The 14976-nt window shown below is 59.7% G+C and overlaps 1 protein-coding gene and 1 long non-coding RNA gene across 2 annotated transcripts; both read left to right on the top strand.

Moving 5' to 3' along the window:
* Window positions 1-1700: 1700 nt before the first annotated feature.
* On the top strand, window positions 1701-5928 carry LOC144323701 (DNA dC->dU-editing enzyme APOBEC-3A-like). Its single transcript, XM_077914486.1, has 5 exons — window positions 1701-1857; window positions 2985-3129; window positions 4468-4735; window positions 5158-5273; window positions 5509-5928. The coding sequence occupies exons 1-5, from the start codon at window positions 1829-1831 to the stop codon at window positions 5542-5544; spliced, it is 594 nt and encodes a 197-aa protein (XP_077770612.1). The 5' UTR covers window positions 1701-1828; the 3' UTR covers window positions 5545-5928.
* Window positions 5929-7042: 1114 nt separating this feature from the next.
* LOC144323702 (uncharacterized) lies at window positions 7043-9966 on the top strand. Its single transcript, XR_013389080.1, has 3 exons — window positions 7043-7275; window positions 7764-8562; window positions 9152-9966. It is a non-coding gene; the product is annotated as an uncharacterized LOC144323702 (long non-coding RNA).
* Window positions 9967-14976: the final 5010 nt, after the last annotated feature.

Here is a 14976-nt window from a genome sequence, read left to right on the forward strand (position 1 = left end):
GCTCAGGAGAGCCAGTGCCGCAGGCTGAGCCCATTGAGATGCGGGTGTCCTGGCTGCAGGAGCCACCTGGAAGGCAGGGGACAGATGTGTGTGTGTGTGTGGGGAGGGGGGGGCTGCTGCCCTCAGTGGGCCTCCAGGGCCAGGGCTTATACAGCAGGACCTCTCGCTCCTGGACCCACTGCCTGCCCCAGCACAGGGCTGCGTGCACACATAGGGGTCCCTCCCTCGGAAACAATGGGTATGGGGGGACCAGCAGCGCTGCCTCGAGGGGGTGAGTGACCAGGAAACTCTGGGGGTCCTGGAAGAGAGCTTGGCCTGCATCAGGGCCGCATCCTCCCCCCTGGAAGGCAAGAGCTGGGGACTGGGTGGGGGAAATCCTCAGGGACCCAGGCCTGGCCTCCGCAGCCCCCGTCCAGGGAGGGATGGGGGCTCCAGCTCAGGAGGGCTAGCGACTGTGGGTGTGTGCGGTCCGTTGGGTGCAGAGGCTGTGAGTGGAAAGTGTGGGCACCAGGCAGGACACCGCAGAGACCACCTGGGCCCCCAGGGGCCAGGGTCAGGGCTAGAGAGGACCGGGTCTAGAGGCTGAGGGACGAGGGAGGGGCCTCAACACAGGCCCCGGGAGGTCACCGTTCTGTCTGTCCTCCCCAGGAGGAAGGGACACTGTGCTAAGGTTTCCACTCTCAGATGTGACTAGACAGCGGGGAGGGGGATCAGCCCCGCGACTCTCGGTGGAGGCAGCCAGGTGTGACTCAGGCCCGGGTTGGCCCCGCTGGCCCCTGGGACAGACACAGCCCCAGGGAGGGAGGGAGGGAGGCTGGGCCAGGATGCGGGGTGGAGTGGGTAGGGAAGCCAGGATGGGGGAGTCAGTGGGCCAGAGGGGCAGCCCCACGGGGACGAGGGTAGGGCCCCGGGTCCCCTCGGGACCGGAACACAAATTCCCCTTCATCGCTCCAGGCCTGGAGGTGGACAGAAGAGCACAGGTGGCCGCCCAGGAGGAGGGCTGCGTCCCCGCATCCCTGCATCCCTGCACCCATCCTTCTGACCCCTGTGGGGCCCTGGCCAAGTCCCAGTCCCTCTGGAGCCTTTCATTTCTGCTGCGGTGGTAATGGGGCTGAATGTCTCAATCATCCAGTGGGTGGTGGGCGCCTAGGGAGTGGGCTCCGAAGGAGAGCTCAGCCGGAGTTTGTCCTCCCGCCTGGAGAGGACCCGGGAGGAAGGTCCGGCTGCCGTTTCTCAGACCGGACGCTCCGGCCATCCCGGGACAAGGTTGTGTGCAGGTGCACAGGTGTCTCACCCTGAGGGCCCCGGGGAGCCCAGGTCAGGCCAAGGCCCTGCTGGCTGCTAAGGGAGACTCCTGGGGGGTGGGGTGGGGACACCGCCCAGGAGCCTGCCCTCTGGGGCTGTGTCTGTGCCCGGGCCGCCCTCCAGGGTCCCGACGCCTGTCCAGGTCCCAAGGCCTCCCGCCTTGCTGGTCCCTCAATCTGAGAGGGACCGCACCCCCCTCGGACCTCATCTGCCCTTGGTCACTCCTTGAGGCTTCCAGGTAGGGCCTCCGTCAGAGCAGAGAAACCAAAACCTGACCCTGGGGACTTCGGGTAGGACACTTCCCAGACAACTTCCTCCTATGTCGACACCCATGAGGGTGGCATGAGTAGTAGCCCAAGTCGAGAAGGGGTGTGGCGCGGTAATGCCAGCTCAGCAGCTGCCAGGAGCGCTGATGGTATATAAGGCTCCTGGGTCCGCGGGGAGCACCCCGACGGGGGAGCACAGGTGCGACCAGGTGGAGGAGCAGCCGGCACAGAGCCAGAGGCGGTGAAGGGCCGCGGACATGGAGGCTGGCCCGGAGGACTGGGACAGGTACCCCGCCTCCTGCATCACCTGCTGCTGAGCCCCTGCCCAGGGCGGCCTGATGGGGCACCGCCACCCCCAGGGGCTCCTCCTGGACCCCAGGGCTCCTCCACGTCTTTGCCTCCCTCCTGCTGGCCCGTCCGGCTCTGATGTCCCGCCGGCCTACCTTGGGCTCCGGGACTCATCCCTGATGGTCCCGATCCTCACTCCCTCCGATCCTGGAATTCCAGGTGGAATTGGGCCTGGGGATCACTTGTGAGCCTTGGGCCAGGAGGTCCCTCCCAGCTGTAGGATTTTGGTTTGGAAAGGGCACGTGGTATTTTCATCCTTATAGAAAATCCCGTGATTATCTGAGGAGAGTAGGCTCTGGTGTTGTGTTTTCGGCAATGGTCCCGAGTGGGCATGTGTCGGGCCCCGACACAGCGTGTGGCTCGGGCTGGCCTTGACGTCAAGGGGGGAATCCCCAGGGTGTCCCTCCACCACAGGGAGAGGGTCGGCAGGACGGGGATGGGCTGGTGAGACCAGGACATGGGATGCCAGCCTGCCCGGGGAGAGGGAGAGGCCCCGGCGAGGTCTGAGCGCCCCGGGCTGCTCCTGTGGGGCACCGGGCAGAGGACTGGCCTGGCCTCCCCGGGGGCCCTCGGAAGGGGTCGCAGAGGGAGGCGGGGTGGCACCAGCAAGCGAGTGGAAGCCTGTCCTCTGTGGGTCTGGCCAGCATGTGGGGTGCCGGGGTAAAGGGCGTGCGCTGAGGATCCAAAGAATCTGGCAAAACGCAATGAGCTCATAAGCAATACTTTAGCGTTCTAAAGATCAAACTAGCTGTTCTTTGGGTTTTTTCTTAAGATGTTATTTATTTCTTCATGAGGGACACGGGGGGTGGGGGCAGACACACAGGCAGAGAGAGAGAGGCAGGCTTTCTGGGGGGAGCCCGAAGCGGGACTCGATCCCAGGACCCTGTGATCATGCCCAGAGCTAAAGGCAGACGCTCAACCGTGAGCCACCCAGGCGCCCCAAAGTATCTGTACGTTTTATGTAAAATCTCTCTTCTACTCTAAACATACATCAGCAAGATGATGCTCAATACCCTAAAGGGAGCCCCGAGTCTTTGAGCTTCTCCCCCACTCCTGTGTCCACAGACACCTACTGGATGAGAACACCTTCACCCAGAACTTCCGGAATGATCATAACCCATCCAAGACCTACCTCTGCTACCAAGTGGAGCTCAGCGATGGCAGCTCTGGGGTCCTTCTGGACCAGGATAAGGACATCGTTCAAAATGAGGTGACTGGCCCAGGCTGACTGCAGTGTGCAGGGCCTCCCAATACTGGGACCATCAGGGGGTAGAAGGTTCTGGGTGGACATGAGGTGTGGGGTTGGACCCACGCACCTCTCAGGCTTGGTCCCGGCCCAGCAGCCACAGCTCGCCTGGAGTCAGGTGGGGACCGTTTCTGTGGTGGTCACTGGCTTGGAGCCACACATTGGGAAGCAGTCCCAGTGGCCCAAGGCCTGACACCGTCAGTCCCTGTCACCCGAAGCCCCGGGCTCAGCCTCTCCCCTTCTGCTGTGCCTCCGAGGAAGAGTTAGGACAGAGGAGAAGGCTTCCAGGCAAGGGGTCAGCTTTCCCTGGCCCCTTCCCCGGGGCGGCCCCTGGCCAGAGAGCCCGAGTTGTGTGGGCTCTCGACGCTCCCCCTGGCCACAAGCGAGAGGGACTGGAGGGACCCTCGCCCACTCTTGGGGATCCTGCCAAGGCACTGCTGCCCACACCAGCATCCCCCCGAATGTCCATTCGGTCCCCGTGTCCCCATCACGCTCCGCCCAGATCTCTGCGCTGCTACCGCTCACCTGACTTGCTCCGGGTCCTTGCTAGACAATCCCTCCCCTGGACTGGTTGGACTCATGTCGCAGTCCTATGACCCCAACAGTGACTTTCATCCCATGAGCCAGGCACCTCCCCCCGGGCGCCCCTGCCCAGCCCTGCCCCGCCCCCCCCCAGCGAGCCCTTGTGTATCTGCCGAGGGCTCGGCGCTGGGGCTCGTGGAGGTAGCGACACCCGCGTGGAGTGGGTGAGTGGGTGGATGCAGACAGGGCTGGACCCCTCCCTGGAGGAAGCACCCACTCCCACGGCATCAGGTCACTGACCTGGGTGCTCACCTGGCCTCCTCTCTCCCTTGTCTGTGGCTCTGCTGCCTCTGCCTGCAGGGCCCCAGTCGTGAGGGTCCCGAAGACCCTTCCCTTGGGCACAAGCTTAGCGGGGCTCCTGGAACTCAGTAGTCAAGTTGGATCATATTTGAATGCGGTGGTGTAAAAGCCAGAAATCCTGCAAACCCCTGATCAGTGGGACCGCAAGCACCTGAAGGGACACCCGTCAGGTACAGGCAGGTGCGGAGCCATAGTGAGCAGAGGCAGAATGGGGGTCCCGAGCACCGCCCACCAGGCCCCTGGGAAATTGCCCTCCTGCGCTTGTCCACCCGTCCTGGTGACCCTGGATCCTGGGAATAGTGCGTTGACATCCCAGGGTCAGGACCTGAGCGGGGCCTCCCTGAGGCCAGGACCTCCCCCCCCCCGCCCCCCCGTATTGACTGCCAATGCAGGAACCCTTCCGTGCCTCTTCTGTGTCAGGGTGGCGGGGGACAACATGCCGAGTGGTTCCTCCTGGAGCACATCCGCTCCAGGAACCTGGACCAGAAGCTCAGCTACAAGGTCACGTGCTTTCTCTCCTGGACCCCCTGCGAAAAATGTGCCGAGGAGATTATTCGGTTTCTGGCCAAGAACAGACACGTGAGCCTGAGCATCTTGGCCTCCCGCATCTACACCATGGGACCCTATGTGAAGGGGCTGCGCGAACTGTACGACGCTGGGGTCCACATCTCCATCATGACCTTCAGAGGTCAGCGTGGGCCTCCTGGGGGGACGGAGGGCAGGGAGAGGCCTGGGGGTGCTACAGAGGGGTGGGCAGGAGTAGTATGCTTGGCGGTGGCCCCTGTTGGCTGCCTGCGGGGGGGGGGGGTGGGCAGAGCCCGCAGGGCACAGGACAGGAGGGCCATGGGCCTGCAGGTCAGGGGCGACCGGTGTCCAGAAGGGGAGGGAGAATCGTGGGTGGCCGTGCCACGGAGACTCCAGAAAGGAGACAAGTCAGGTGGCTGAGGTTCCAGGCTGAAGAAAGAGTCCCGCGGGGTGAGGGGAGCCCCAGGGAGGGGACACAGCAGATGTGCAGTGGGGAGGGGCTCAGCCTGTCCCGGAGATCAGACACCCTGAGGCCCCTGGCCCTCCCCAGAGCCCAGCTCACCTCCCTCCCCCGCCTCCATGCAGACTTTGAGTACTGCTGGCAGACCTTCGTGGACCACCAGGACTCACCCTTCCAGCCCTGGGCTGATCTGGACAGGAGGAGTCAGCAATTGTCTCAGCAACTTCGGGCCATTCTCCAGGTGAGGTCCTCCCTCCCTCCTGCTGCCTCCGCTGCCCTTCTCCCTCCTGTCGTCTCCCTGGTCTTTCCCGGCCCCTCTCACAGCCTCCCCTGGGTCACCTGCTCCCTCCGGGGCGCCAGCTCCACTCCTGCCCGCCCTGGCCACACTCCTCTGACCCTCACCTCCTGGTGCCCCCTCCCTTCCCCATCCCTGTGGCTGTTGCACCTCCCCTCTGCCCCCCTGTCTCCACCTGCAGAAGGAGCCTGAAGGATGGACCTCAGTCTGCCTATAGACCTCAGGAGGCGTCTGTGAACAGCAGAAGGAAACACTTCCTCCCAGGAAATGCCCACTTGCCCTCCACCAACATCTTCAGCTTGACCCAAGGAAACCAGCTTAAGGCAATGGGCCCAGAAGAAAGTGTCTTTAAAAAAAAAAAATCTGAGTAGATTTCCTTTCATTGAAAAATCTGTCCTAGGTTCCAAACATACATCATTAAGATTACAGTCAACGCCGCGGAGGAGTTTTCAATTTTTAGAGAAGTAATTACTTTAATTGATTTTCGATGCAGAGCCATGCAGGGAAATATTAAGGATCTTCTACCAACTGTTTCTCTGTAAATGTGTCACGATGTCCAGAGAGCTAAATAAAGGCTTGCAACCCCTTGCAAACCTGCAAATGCCTCTCAGTGTGTAGTGGGCCCTCAAGGAGGGAAGTGTCACACGAATTCCCTCTATTGCAAGTCATAATCACTAAGCCTAGCGGTAGGGGAGGGGTGGGGGGGGAGGGATTTGAAATAGAAACCTCCCCACTGCCAGCCTATCCTATTGTCAGCAGCACTGGTGGGAATGCAGGCACCTTGTAAGAGAATAAAAAGGAGTCTGGGCAGCCCGGGGGGCTCAGCGGTTTAGCGCCACCTTCAGTCCAGGCCTGATCCTGGAGACCCGGGATCCAGTCTCCCGTCGGGCTCCCTGCATGGAGCCTGTGTCTCTGCCTCTCTCTCTGATGAATTAATAAATAAAATCTTAAAGCAAAATGAGTCTCCATATTGGGTGGAGGCAGGGCAGAGGGGCGGGGGGAGTCCAGCCCCAACCCCTGTAATGCCCTACCCTGGAGGGAGCCAGAGGGAAGGGCTTCCCTGCACAGAAGCTGAGCTCCGCCCCTCCTGACACAGGGCACCCAGACAGACCCCAAGGGACAGGCACCCAGGCAGGACCCCCCACAGTCCGGCCATCGCTCTCCCGCTGGCCTCTGTGGACTCCACCCGCCCCCCCCAAGTGGAGCCCTGGCAGCTGGTGAGCCTGCACAAGTCCCTCCTAGATCGCAGGACAGTCCCGGGGGGGCCCCCTCCCAGATTCCTCCCCTCCCTGTCAGGGCCTCAAGGGAGCACCAGCCACACACGGAGACTGTAAGGGGCTGGGAGAGGCACCCTGTAGGTTGAGATCCGGAGGGATAGAGAGTCAGACCTAGATGACCACGGTGGAGCGGGAGGGAGGGGCTCAGGCAGGGGCAGCACCCCAAAGGGGAGGACCTGGGGGAGCACAGTGACCCAGAGAAGGCTGCAGGCCAGCAGCCTGTGAACTTTGAGTTTCCGCAGGACAACAAGTGATTTGGAACCTACTGGAGAACCCCGTACTCCCAGGAACTGCTGTCCTATACTGTCATTTGCTCAGTCTGTCTGACTTTGTGTAGGACACACTCCCAGGAGGCTCCATTCAGGTCCCAGAGTGACAAGATGAGCAGGCCTCAGGGTCCTTGGCCCCAGACCATGTCTCTGACCCCAACCCGAGCCCCTTCCCCAGCACCCTGTCGTGCTCCCTGGATGGTTTCTGGAATGCTCCAAAGAGGAGTCAGGCTCACAGGGCGAGCCTGCTGCCGAGTATCAGGAGCGGGTGGCACTGACCTTGAACTCTCGGGGGCGTCTTGGAAACACACACGTGACTCGGCAACAGCCCCCAAGGAGGGTGATCTCTGCTTGCTCCTTGGGACAGACTATCTGCATCGCTGGTCATTGCAACTGCAGAAGGTACTGGGGGTTCAGCTTGTGGTTCCGAATGTCGAAGGCAAAGCCGAGGCTCCGAGGGGAGGCCTGGGGGTGGGGAGCTGGGAGACAGCAGGGAGCCGGGGTCCTCCTCTGTCAGAGGGCAGGCCGGGGAGGCCGTGGGCGGTTGACTGGAGGGGAGGTGCACCTTCAGCCGGAGAGGGGACGAGCTGAGGCTGGGACCAGCGATGTCCCTTCAAAGTCTGGGAGGACGGGAGGGGGGCCCAGGGGTGGACTCTCAGCATCGTGGGCGGTGGCAAAGGTGCTGGGTGACGGCCGGGAACTCCAAGCCAGGGGGTGACCTGGGCACAGACCACAGGAGCGCAGAGGGACGGGCTCAGGGCTGGTGTGTCCAGCTCCGGGGGCGGCAAGGACACAGACAGAACTTTGGGTTTGGGCTTGGGTTTGTCTGTCGCCGTGATTTGTCAGGCGTCTGTCGTCACACCGGTACCCTTCCGTTTCCTTCCCCACAGGGACGCAGGCTCTGGATGATGCTTTGTAGCCAGTGTGACAGGAAACGAACCGAACTCAGGCGATATATAAATGTAACAGGCGACCTCGCAGGTCCCGTGTGTCGCACCTGCAGGAATGCTAGTGGGGTTCCACGGTAAGAGGGGGGACCCGGGTAGCGTGTGGTGGCCGGTGACAGGGCCAACGTGTCCCGGGCTGGAGGGGCTGGAGCAGCGCGAGGCCACCAGGGGGACCGGGAGGGACGGGGGCCAGGCCGGGGCTGAGACGGAAGCCCGCTCCTCCCCGTGGTCCCCATGGAGCCCTGGCCCCCCGGATCCAGCACCGGATCCAGCAGGGCCGGCTCTAGGCGGCAGGCGGTCGGGGCCACCGGGAAGCATGTCTGTGGGACTCGCCCTGGGCTGCAGGTGGCAAGGACTCGAGGGACCAGTGGGATGTGAGGTCGCGCCGGGCCCTCGGGGAGCGTAGCCTCCTACTGGACAGGCTGGGAGACGGGCACTGCCCCTCGGGGGGTCGGGCACCCGCAGCTCCTGCAGGCCCGGCAGCTCCCAGCCCCTGCGGCCCCAGGTTCTCCTGTCATCAGGTGGGCGGCCCGGCAGGCCCCGCGTGTGCCCCGAGCCCGGGCCGGGTGACCCGCCGGGCGCTGGCTGGACGTTCGTCTGCTCCGGGACCCGCTCTCCTCGTGCGCCTCTGGACGATGCCCCTCCACCGTCTCCATTATCCCGTTCTGACAGCTCTCCTCTCTGGGCTAAGCTGACGCTTGACGCCTCTCCTGGTCTCAGTGGTCATGAGTCCGGACTCCAGGTGGGGTCGTGGGCCCTCGGCTGTGCCCTCTTCACCCAGCGGGGCTGGCGGGCGGGAACCAGCGCGGCCCCCACCTGTATTCTGAAGTCACTGGCCATCTGGGCTGGGTTGGCATTTTTTTTAAGATTTTTTTTAAAGTTATCTGATAGAGAGAGAGCAGGAGCAGGCGTGAGAGGCAGAGGGAGAGGGAGAAGCAGACTCCACAGCGAGCAGGGAGCCCGCCCTGGGGCTCGATCCCAACTCTGCGACCATGCCCTGAGCCAAAGGGGGAGCCCTAACCCACTAGGCACCGTGGCGCCCCAGGGGTGGGATTTTTAGTGACCCTTTTTATCAACATAATTGAGTTGAATTTCATCTATATAATTCAAATAAAATTTGGAAATTACATTTAAAAATGGATCAAAAGAGGGATGCCTGGGGGCCTCGGTGGGTGAGCATCTGCCACTGGCACGGGTCGTAATCCCGGGGTCCTGGGATCGAGTCCCACCTCGGGCTTCCCGCAGGGAGCCTCTTCTCCCTCTGCCTGTGTCTCTGCTTCTCTCTGTGTGTCTCTTATGAACAAATAAATAAAATCTTTTTTTAAAAAAAGGATCAAAAGAGAGAAAGAGGGAAAAAAGGGACAAAGGTGTCCGACCTGCCTACATAGACCCTGGGCTTCGTACCCTCTTCCTGTCGGAGGACCGCAGCCAGCTGGACCCCTGTACTCCCCGGAGCTGGACGCCCACGGTCACCTTGACTCTCTGGGCCTCTCCTCGACGTTCTTGCTGTTTCTGCCTCCAGTGTTCTGGGTCCTGGAGTGTGACCCACCGTGTGACCTGGGAGCTGACAGCGGGTCTCCCCCACGCCCAGCGTGATACACTTTAAGGACTGGATCTGAGGCAGGCAGGAGCGAGCCTGACTGGCCACCAGGGTCTGTTCCTCATGCCTCATAGGACTGGGAGTGGCTCTTTGAACCCTCCCACCCCGCCCAGCAGTGAGGACGGGTCCTCTCAGGTCCCCCCACAGGGGAGGACACAGCCTCTGGGGGAGAGGTCACAGCCAGAGCCGGGAGGTGACCCTCGTGCTCTCCATGCTCGGCCCATGCGCCCCAACTCAGAGCCTGGCAAGCTGAGGAACGTCCGAAATGGGGCACCAAGATGTCTCTGTAAGCGTGGAGGTTTACGCGATCCCACAAGCAGTAGCCGAATCTCAGACACAATGATGAGAAGAAAATAGGAGGGAGCTCCCTTCAGGGGAAGAGGAAGTCATACAGGCTCCCAAGGAAACAATTACTTTTCAGAGAGGAAGCCCACTTGTCCTGTGTTTTCAGACAACTCACCACACACTCTCAGTCACTCCCGTGTCAAATGATCAATCAGCCCACCCTTCACATGCTTTCCTAGAAGTTTCCTTACATGAGGATTGACGTGATGCCAAGTGAGTCCCCAGTGCCCGCGCCCCGACTTAAGAAATAAACACAAGACTGGCCAACTGGGCCCCGGGCCCCCGTTTCCTGCCCGCTGGGAGGTTCGGGAAAATGGGTGTCCCCTGACCTCCAGCTCGGGGCTCAGGAGGGGCGAGGGATTAAGGGAGGGTCGGGGCAGGGCCTGGGAGGGGGCCGGCCTCTGGTCTGCAGGTGGTGGCCGTCCTGTCCTGCCCTGGAATCCAGGCGGGACCCACACCTGGAGGCCTGCCCCCCTCCGCCCGGATGCCGGGCCTACACAGCCCCCCAGGTCTCAGTATGTCAGAGGAGGAAGGCGAGCTCCTCAAATCCCGAGAGGCGCCATCAATATTCACAAGGGCCCGTGAGATTCTGCGTGTGCACGAGCCCTGATCCACTTGATCCAGCCAGTCCCCTAGCGGAGCACACTTCGGGTCTTTCCAAATGTTTGCTATTCTCAAGAAAGCCCTGGCGCTGAGTTTTACAAACGCTCTGGCATTCTGGACAGATGGTCGTTGGAAATCCCCAAAGCATTGCAAGCTGAGGCTCTGGTTCGCCTCGACAGATTTCCCTTGACACCCTGCTTGGAGCCCTCTCCCACTGAGGCCGTGAGAGGCGCCTGGTGACACCCCCGCCCCGGCTCTCCTGCATTTGGGGCGTCCTGGCAGGGGAAGAACAGGACCACCCAGCGGCTTGGGAGGAGGTCAGCCCCAAGCCATATCCCGGCCACTATTCTGGTACACAATCCCTGAGTTGCTGAGCTCACGTCACTCTGGATGAACGCCCCTCCTTCCACAGCTGGGCTCAGCAGAGTCACCCAGGTCGAGGCTCCCTTGTTGGCCACCTAGAGCTGCTCCCTCAAGGAGAAGGGGTTCAGGTTGGACCCATGGGGTTGATGTCCTGGGCTGAGGAGAAGCCCAGAGGGCGTGGGGACAGAGGATCAGTGTCCTGGGAACGGGGCCTGGGGACAGTCATCACGTAGAGGGCCTGAGGGATGGAAGGGGCAGCCCCTGGGTCTCAAGGGGTGACCGTGTTCCCAACTGCAACAGAGAAAAGCATGAGATGTGACCACATGGACCAGCCGAATTCGGGGCAGGGCTGCCCAGCGGCCACCGGCGAAGGCAACAAAAGCTTCCCGGGCTGGTTCCACGTGGCTGGAGACACAAAGATGAAAAAGCCCCTGCCTGGACCCCGAAAAGCCCTCTGGACCTTCCTTTTTTTCACCCACCACCGTCCCCCCGGGCCTCCAGGAACCTGATGCCCCCAGAAGACTTTATCTTCCAGGGATAGGTGACGGGTGGCAACAAGCCTTCCCTATGTTACCATGTGGTGCAACAGGCCAGTGATGCCTCCTTGTTTCACGATGACTTCCCACACAGCCAGGTCCCAGGCGGGGACAGGCCCAGACAGCCTGACATGCAGGGACAAGAGTGAAGCCGTCGGTGGGCCTTTCTCAATCATACACCTGTCCTCCCAGCGCGTGGACTGTGAAGGTCCTGGCAGCAAGCAGGTGGCTGCGGACACCAAAGGTGGAAGCCGGGTCCTGAGGCATCCCTTCAGCTGGGGTCCACAGGCAGAGCAGGGGTGGGTCCGTGGGACGAAGATATGGGGTCACCTGGGTCCTCTCCTGTCTCCTCTAGGCTGCCATCTCCTCGAGGGCAGGACAGTACCTAGCACATCCTTGCATGCCAGGTTCCTGCCGGGGTGGGACCCCGAGTAGGTGCTCCTGGGTGCTGCTGGATGGCCGAGGGACACAGGGAAGGACTGAACCAGCCTTGCCTTCCCTGTGGGTGGGAGTATCACCATGTGGAAATGTGGCATACCTTCTTGGAGAACAGTCTGGCAAAGCCAGAAGCACACAGGCACTGCCGGGGCCCTGGCAGGTTCCCGGAGCCCTGGCTCTGAAGGTGACTTGAGCACAGAGCTCCCTGCCTGAGCCCTTTGTAGCCAAGACCCCCTCCAGTCTTCCCAGCAGATGGGCAGGAGCTGGGACTGGGCACAGGCGGAGGTTGCCAGGGGTCAGTGGTCCTATAGGGGCGGCGGGGGTGTCCAGCTAGCTCCCAGAGGGAGGATTCCAGCCTGTGCTGAGCGTGAGGTCAGGATCCTGGGTAGGTGACCCTGGGGACAACTTCAGAGTCCCTGGAGGGCGAGGAGGCAGACAGGGGCACGTGTGGTAGGGCGGCTTCTCTGTCCTACAGGGAAGCTGACTGTCTCCTCTCCCACCACAGAGCTCCCAGGATGTGGGAGGACGCAGGCACCCCAGGGAGGCCGGGAGCCCTGGTGCCACCTGTGCACAGGTGCTGGGAGAGCCCCGGGGTGAGGATGCTCTTGGCCCCTCTGCTCCTCTCTTTCCCATCCTACCTGTTACTGGGTCTTCCTCCCTTTGGGGCTGACCCTCCCTTGTGTATATTTTCCCTCTCCCCAGGCCTCTCCTGCCTTTTTCTGGCCCCTGTTCTCCCTTTGGCTTAGCTCTGCTGTTTCCAGTCCCTAGTCCCTGCCTTGTCTCCCTCCCTCCCTTGTGTGCCTTTCCCAGGCCAGGCTGGCGGTAGAGTGGGGAATAGGGAGTGAGGAGGAGCCTCTGGTTGACCAGAGTTGGCCTTTGTACCTTGCCACATGATCCCCAGGTCTATTTAAACCACATTTCCTTCATGTCCCTTATGTTCCCTATCACTGCTATCTGCAATTTCATAGCAGATAATGTATTATTTCATAAAATTATAGAGAAAAGACAGAGATAGTGATGTAATGGTGCCTGCTCCTCTGCAGAGACCGCATGGCCTTTCTAGGCATTTCTGGGCAACCTGCTGTAGCCCCCACACAGACTCACCTGAGCCAGCTGGCCGCCCAATCTCAACTTGGCTGTGGGGTGGTCCCCAGTGCATGATCATCACTTGTCCCATTATGGACTGGGATCATGTCTGTAGCGTTCTGGCGCCCCAGCTACAGCAGTGGCCATGCCCCTTCTCTCACAGAGATATTCTGGTAAGGAGTATTGTGGCAAGGGATGGGGCTCCACCTGAATACCGCAACATACAAATCTTTCATCTAAATGAGGAGTAAATGACAGAGAAGTAGATAGTTGGATAGATAAGGAGATACATAGACGGTAGGAAACAGATAAGGAAAGAGTACACCAAGGCTAAAGCCAATGGGGAACATGTTCACAATATGCAAATTTGCGTGAGGAGCATATGGATACTCTTTATATACAACTTTCTGTAAGTTCGGCATAAAATAAAACATTTAAACAAATAAAAAAATTAAATTAAAATGTTCGCTCTCTGTAGGAGCTAATATGGAGCGTTTTCTGTTACAACTTATGTCTGCTCTTCAAATTGACCACAACGAGTGACTGTTGTTCTCACAGTCGTGGAAGTCAGGAAGAAAGAAAAATCTCAGGCAGCCCAGGTGGCTCAGCAGTTTAGTGCCTGCCTTCAGCCCAGCTGTGATCCTGGAGTCCCGTGATCGAGTCCCACATTGGGCTCCCTGCATGGAGCCTGCTTCTCCCTCTGCCTGTATCTCTGTCTCTGTCTCTGTCTCTCTCTGTGTGTGTGTGTGTCTCTTATGAACAAATAAATTTTTGAATCTTTAAAAAAAAAGAAAAATCTCCTGAAGTCCCCATTTCCTCGCAGGATCTCACCGGTGATAGAACCCGTTACAAGTACAATCTTAGAAATAGGCCCCCCCAACCACTGTGAGCCACCCTTCAGTCTACAAGAGCTGCTGCAAATGTGGGGAGCAACCCTCTGGCAAGTGCTGCCCCAGCTCCAGGTGGCACCTCCCACGGAAGCAAGAGGTCAAGGATTCTGCACTCCAGTCAGCACCCCAGAAGATGGGGGTTCTGGGGCTCCTCCTTAGACAGAGCCTGGTGGCCCCAGCCATGGGAGCCAGAAATTGATGAACAGTAGCCACGTTCACCTAGACAGAATGTGCTACCATTTTTCTGTCTCCTTGGATCTTTTGGATCAAAAATAGTTTTGCTTCTACTTTAAACGCTTCCAGGTCCATGAACAGAGAGAGCATTACCCACATGTGCTTCGGGCTACAGTGACCACAGGTTGATGTCAGGCCAGCCTTGCTGGTGCTGATCCCTTCAAAGCCAGGTGTCATCCAGACCTCAGTTTTGAAGGATCCAGGAGAAAGATGGGCCCGGCTTAGCACTGAGTCCATGCTCATGATTGCAAATTCTTTAAATTCCATTATGCTAAGATTGCATTATTTTCCCCTCTTGTCTTCATCAGTTTGGGCTGCTGTAAGAAAGCACCACAGACTGAGTGGCTTATAAACAACAGAAATATATTTCTCATGGTTCTGGAGGCTGGAAGTTTGAGATCAGGATGCCAGCATGGTTGGGTTCTAGTGGGGACCCTCTTCCATGCCCTTACCTGGCAGACAGCAGAAAGAGGAAGTAAGCTCTCTGTGATTCTTATGAGGACACTGATTCTATCGATGATGAGGACTCTACGCTCATGACCTCATCTAATCTTAAAACCTCCCAGAGCCTCACCTTCCTGGTACCATCACATGGGGGCAGGTATAGGATTTCAACATATGAATTTTAGGGGGACACAAAGATTCAGTTGGTAGTTTTCCCCCATGATCACTGAGACTTCCCAGGACCCTGACACCCGGACAGATTTGAGCCTTGTTCTCTCTCCACTGAAAGTGGGGGATGGTGAGGCACCCGGGAGGGGCTTCTGAACAAGGGGGAAGCTGGCATCACAGTGTCTGCCCCCCACCCCCAAGCAAGAATTCCAGGGTCCCCAGAACCTACCCAGGTATCTACTGAATTGAGGATAACAAGAGCAGAGGGGGAGGACTCAATTCCAGATGGATTCCCAAAGCTGATTTTCAAAAGCCATGTGACTCCCAGCTGTCCACTTCCTAATTCAGAAAGGTGGGGGACGAGCCAGATGAAAAGGGAGAGGAGGGCCTTGCAGACCAGAAGCAGAGTAGAGCAAAGATGGGGAAGCAGGCAGAAGCAGGGTGTGGGA

The sequence above is a fragment of the Canis aureus genome, chromosome 11, assembly GCF_053574225.1.
Source record: "Canis aureus isolate CA01 chromosome 11, VMU_Caureus_v.1.0, whole genome shotgun sequence".
Taxonomy (NCBI): domain Eukaryota; kingdom Metazoa; phylum Chordata; class Mammalia; order Carnivora; family Canidae; genus Canis; species Canis aureus.

What these genes read in the sequence shown, in the direction of transcription:
- LOC144323701 (XM_077914486.1), top strand. Translation starts at nt 1,829, where the DNA reads ATGGAGGCTGGCCCGGAGGACTGGGACAG. An exon ending in GGCCCGGAGGACTGGGACAG is followed by an intron (nt 1,858 to 2,984) that starts GTACCCCGCCTC and finishes CTGTGTCCACAG; the next exon opens with ACACCTACTGGATGAGAACA. An exon ending in CTCCATCATGACCTTCAGAG is followed by an intron (nt 4,736 to 5,157) that starts GTCAGCGTGGGC and finishes GCCTCCATGCAG; the next exon opens with ACTTTGAGTACTGCTGGCAG.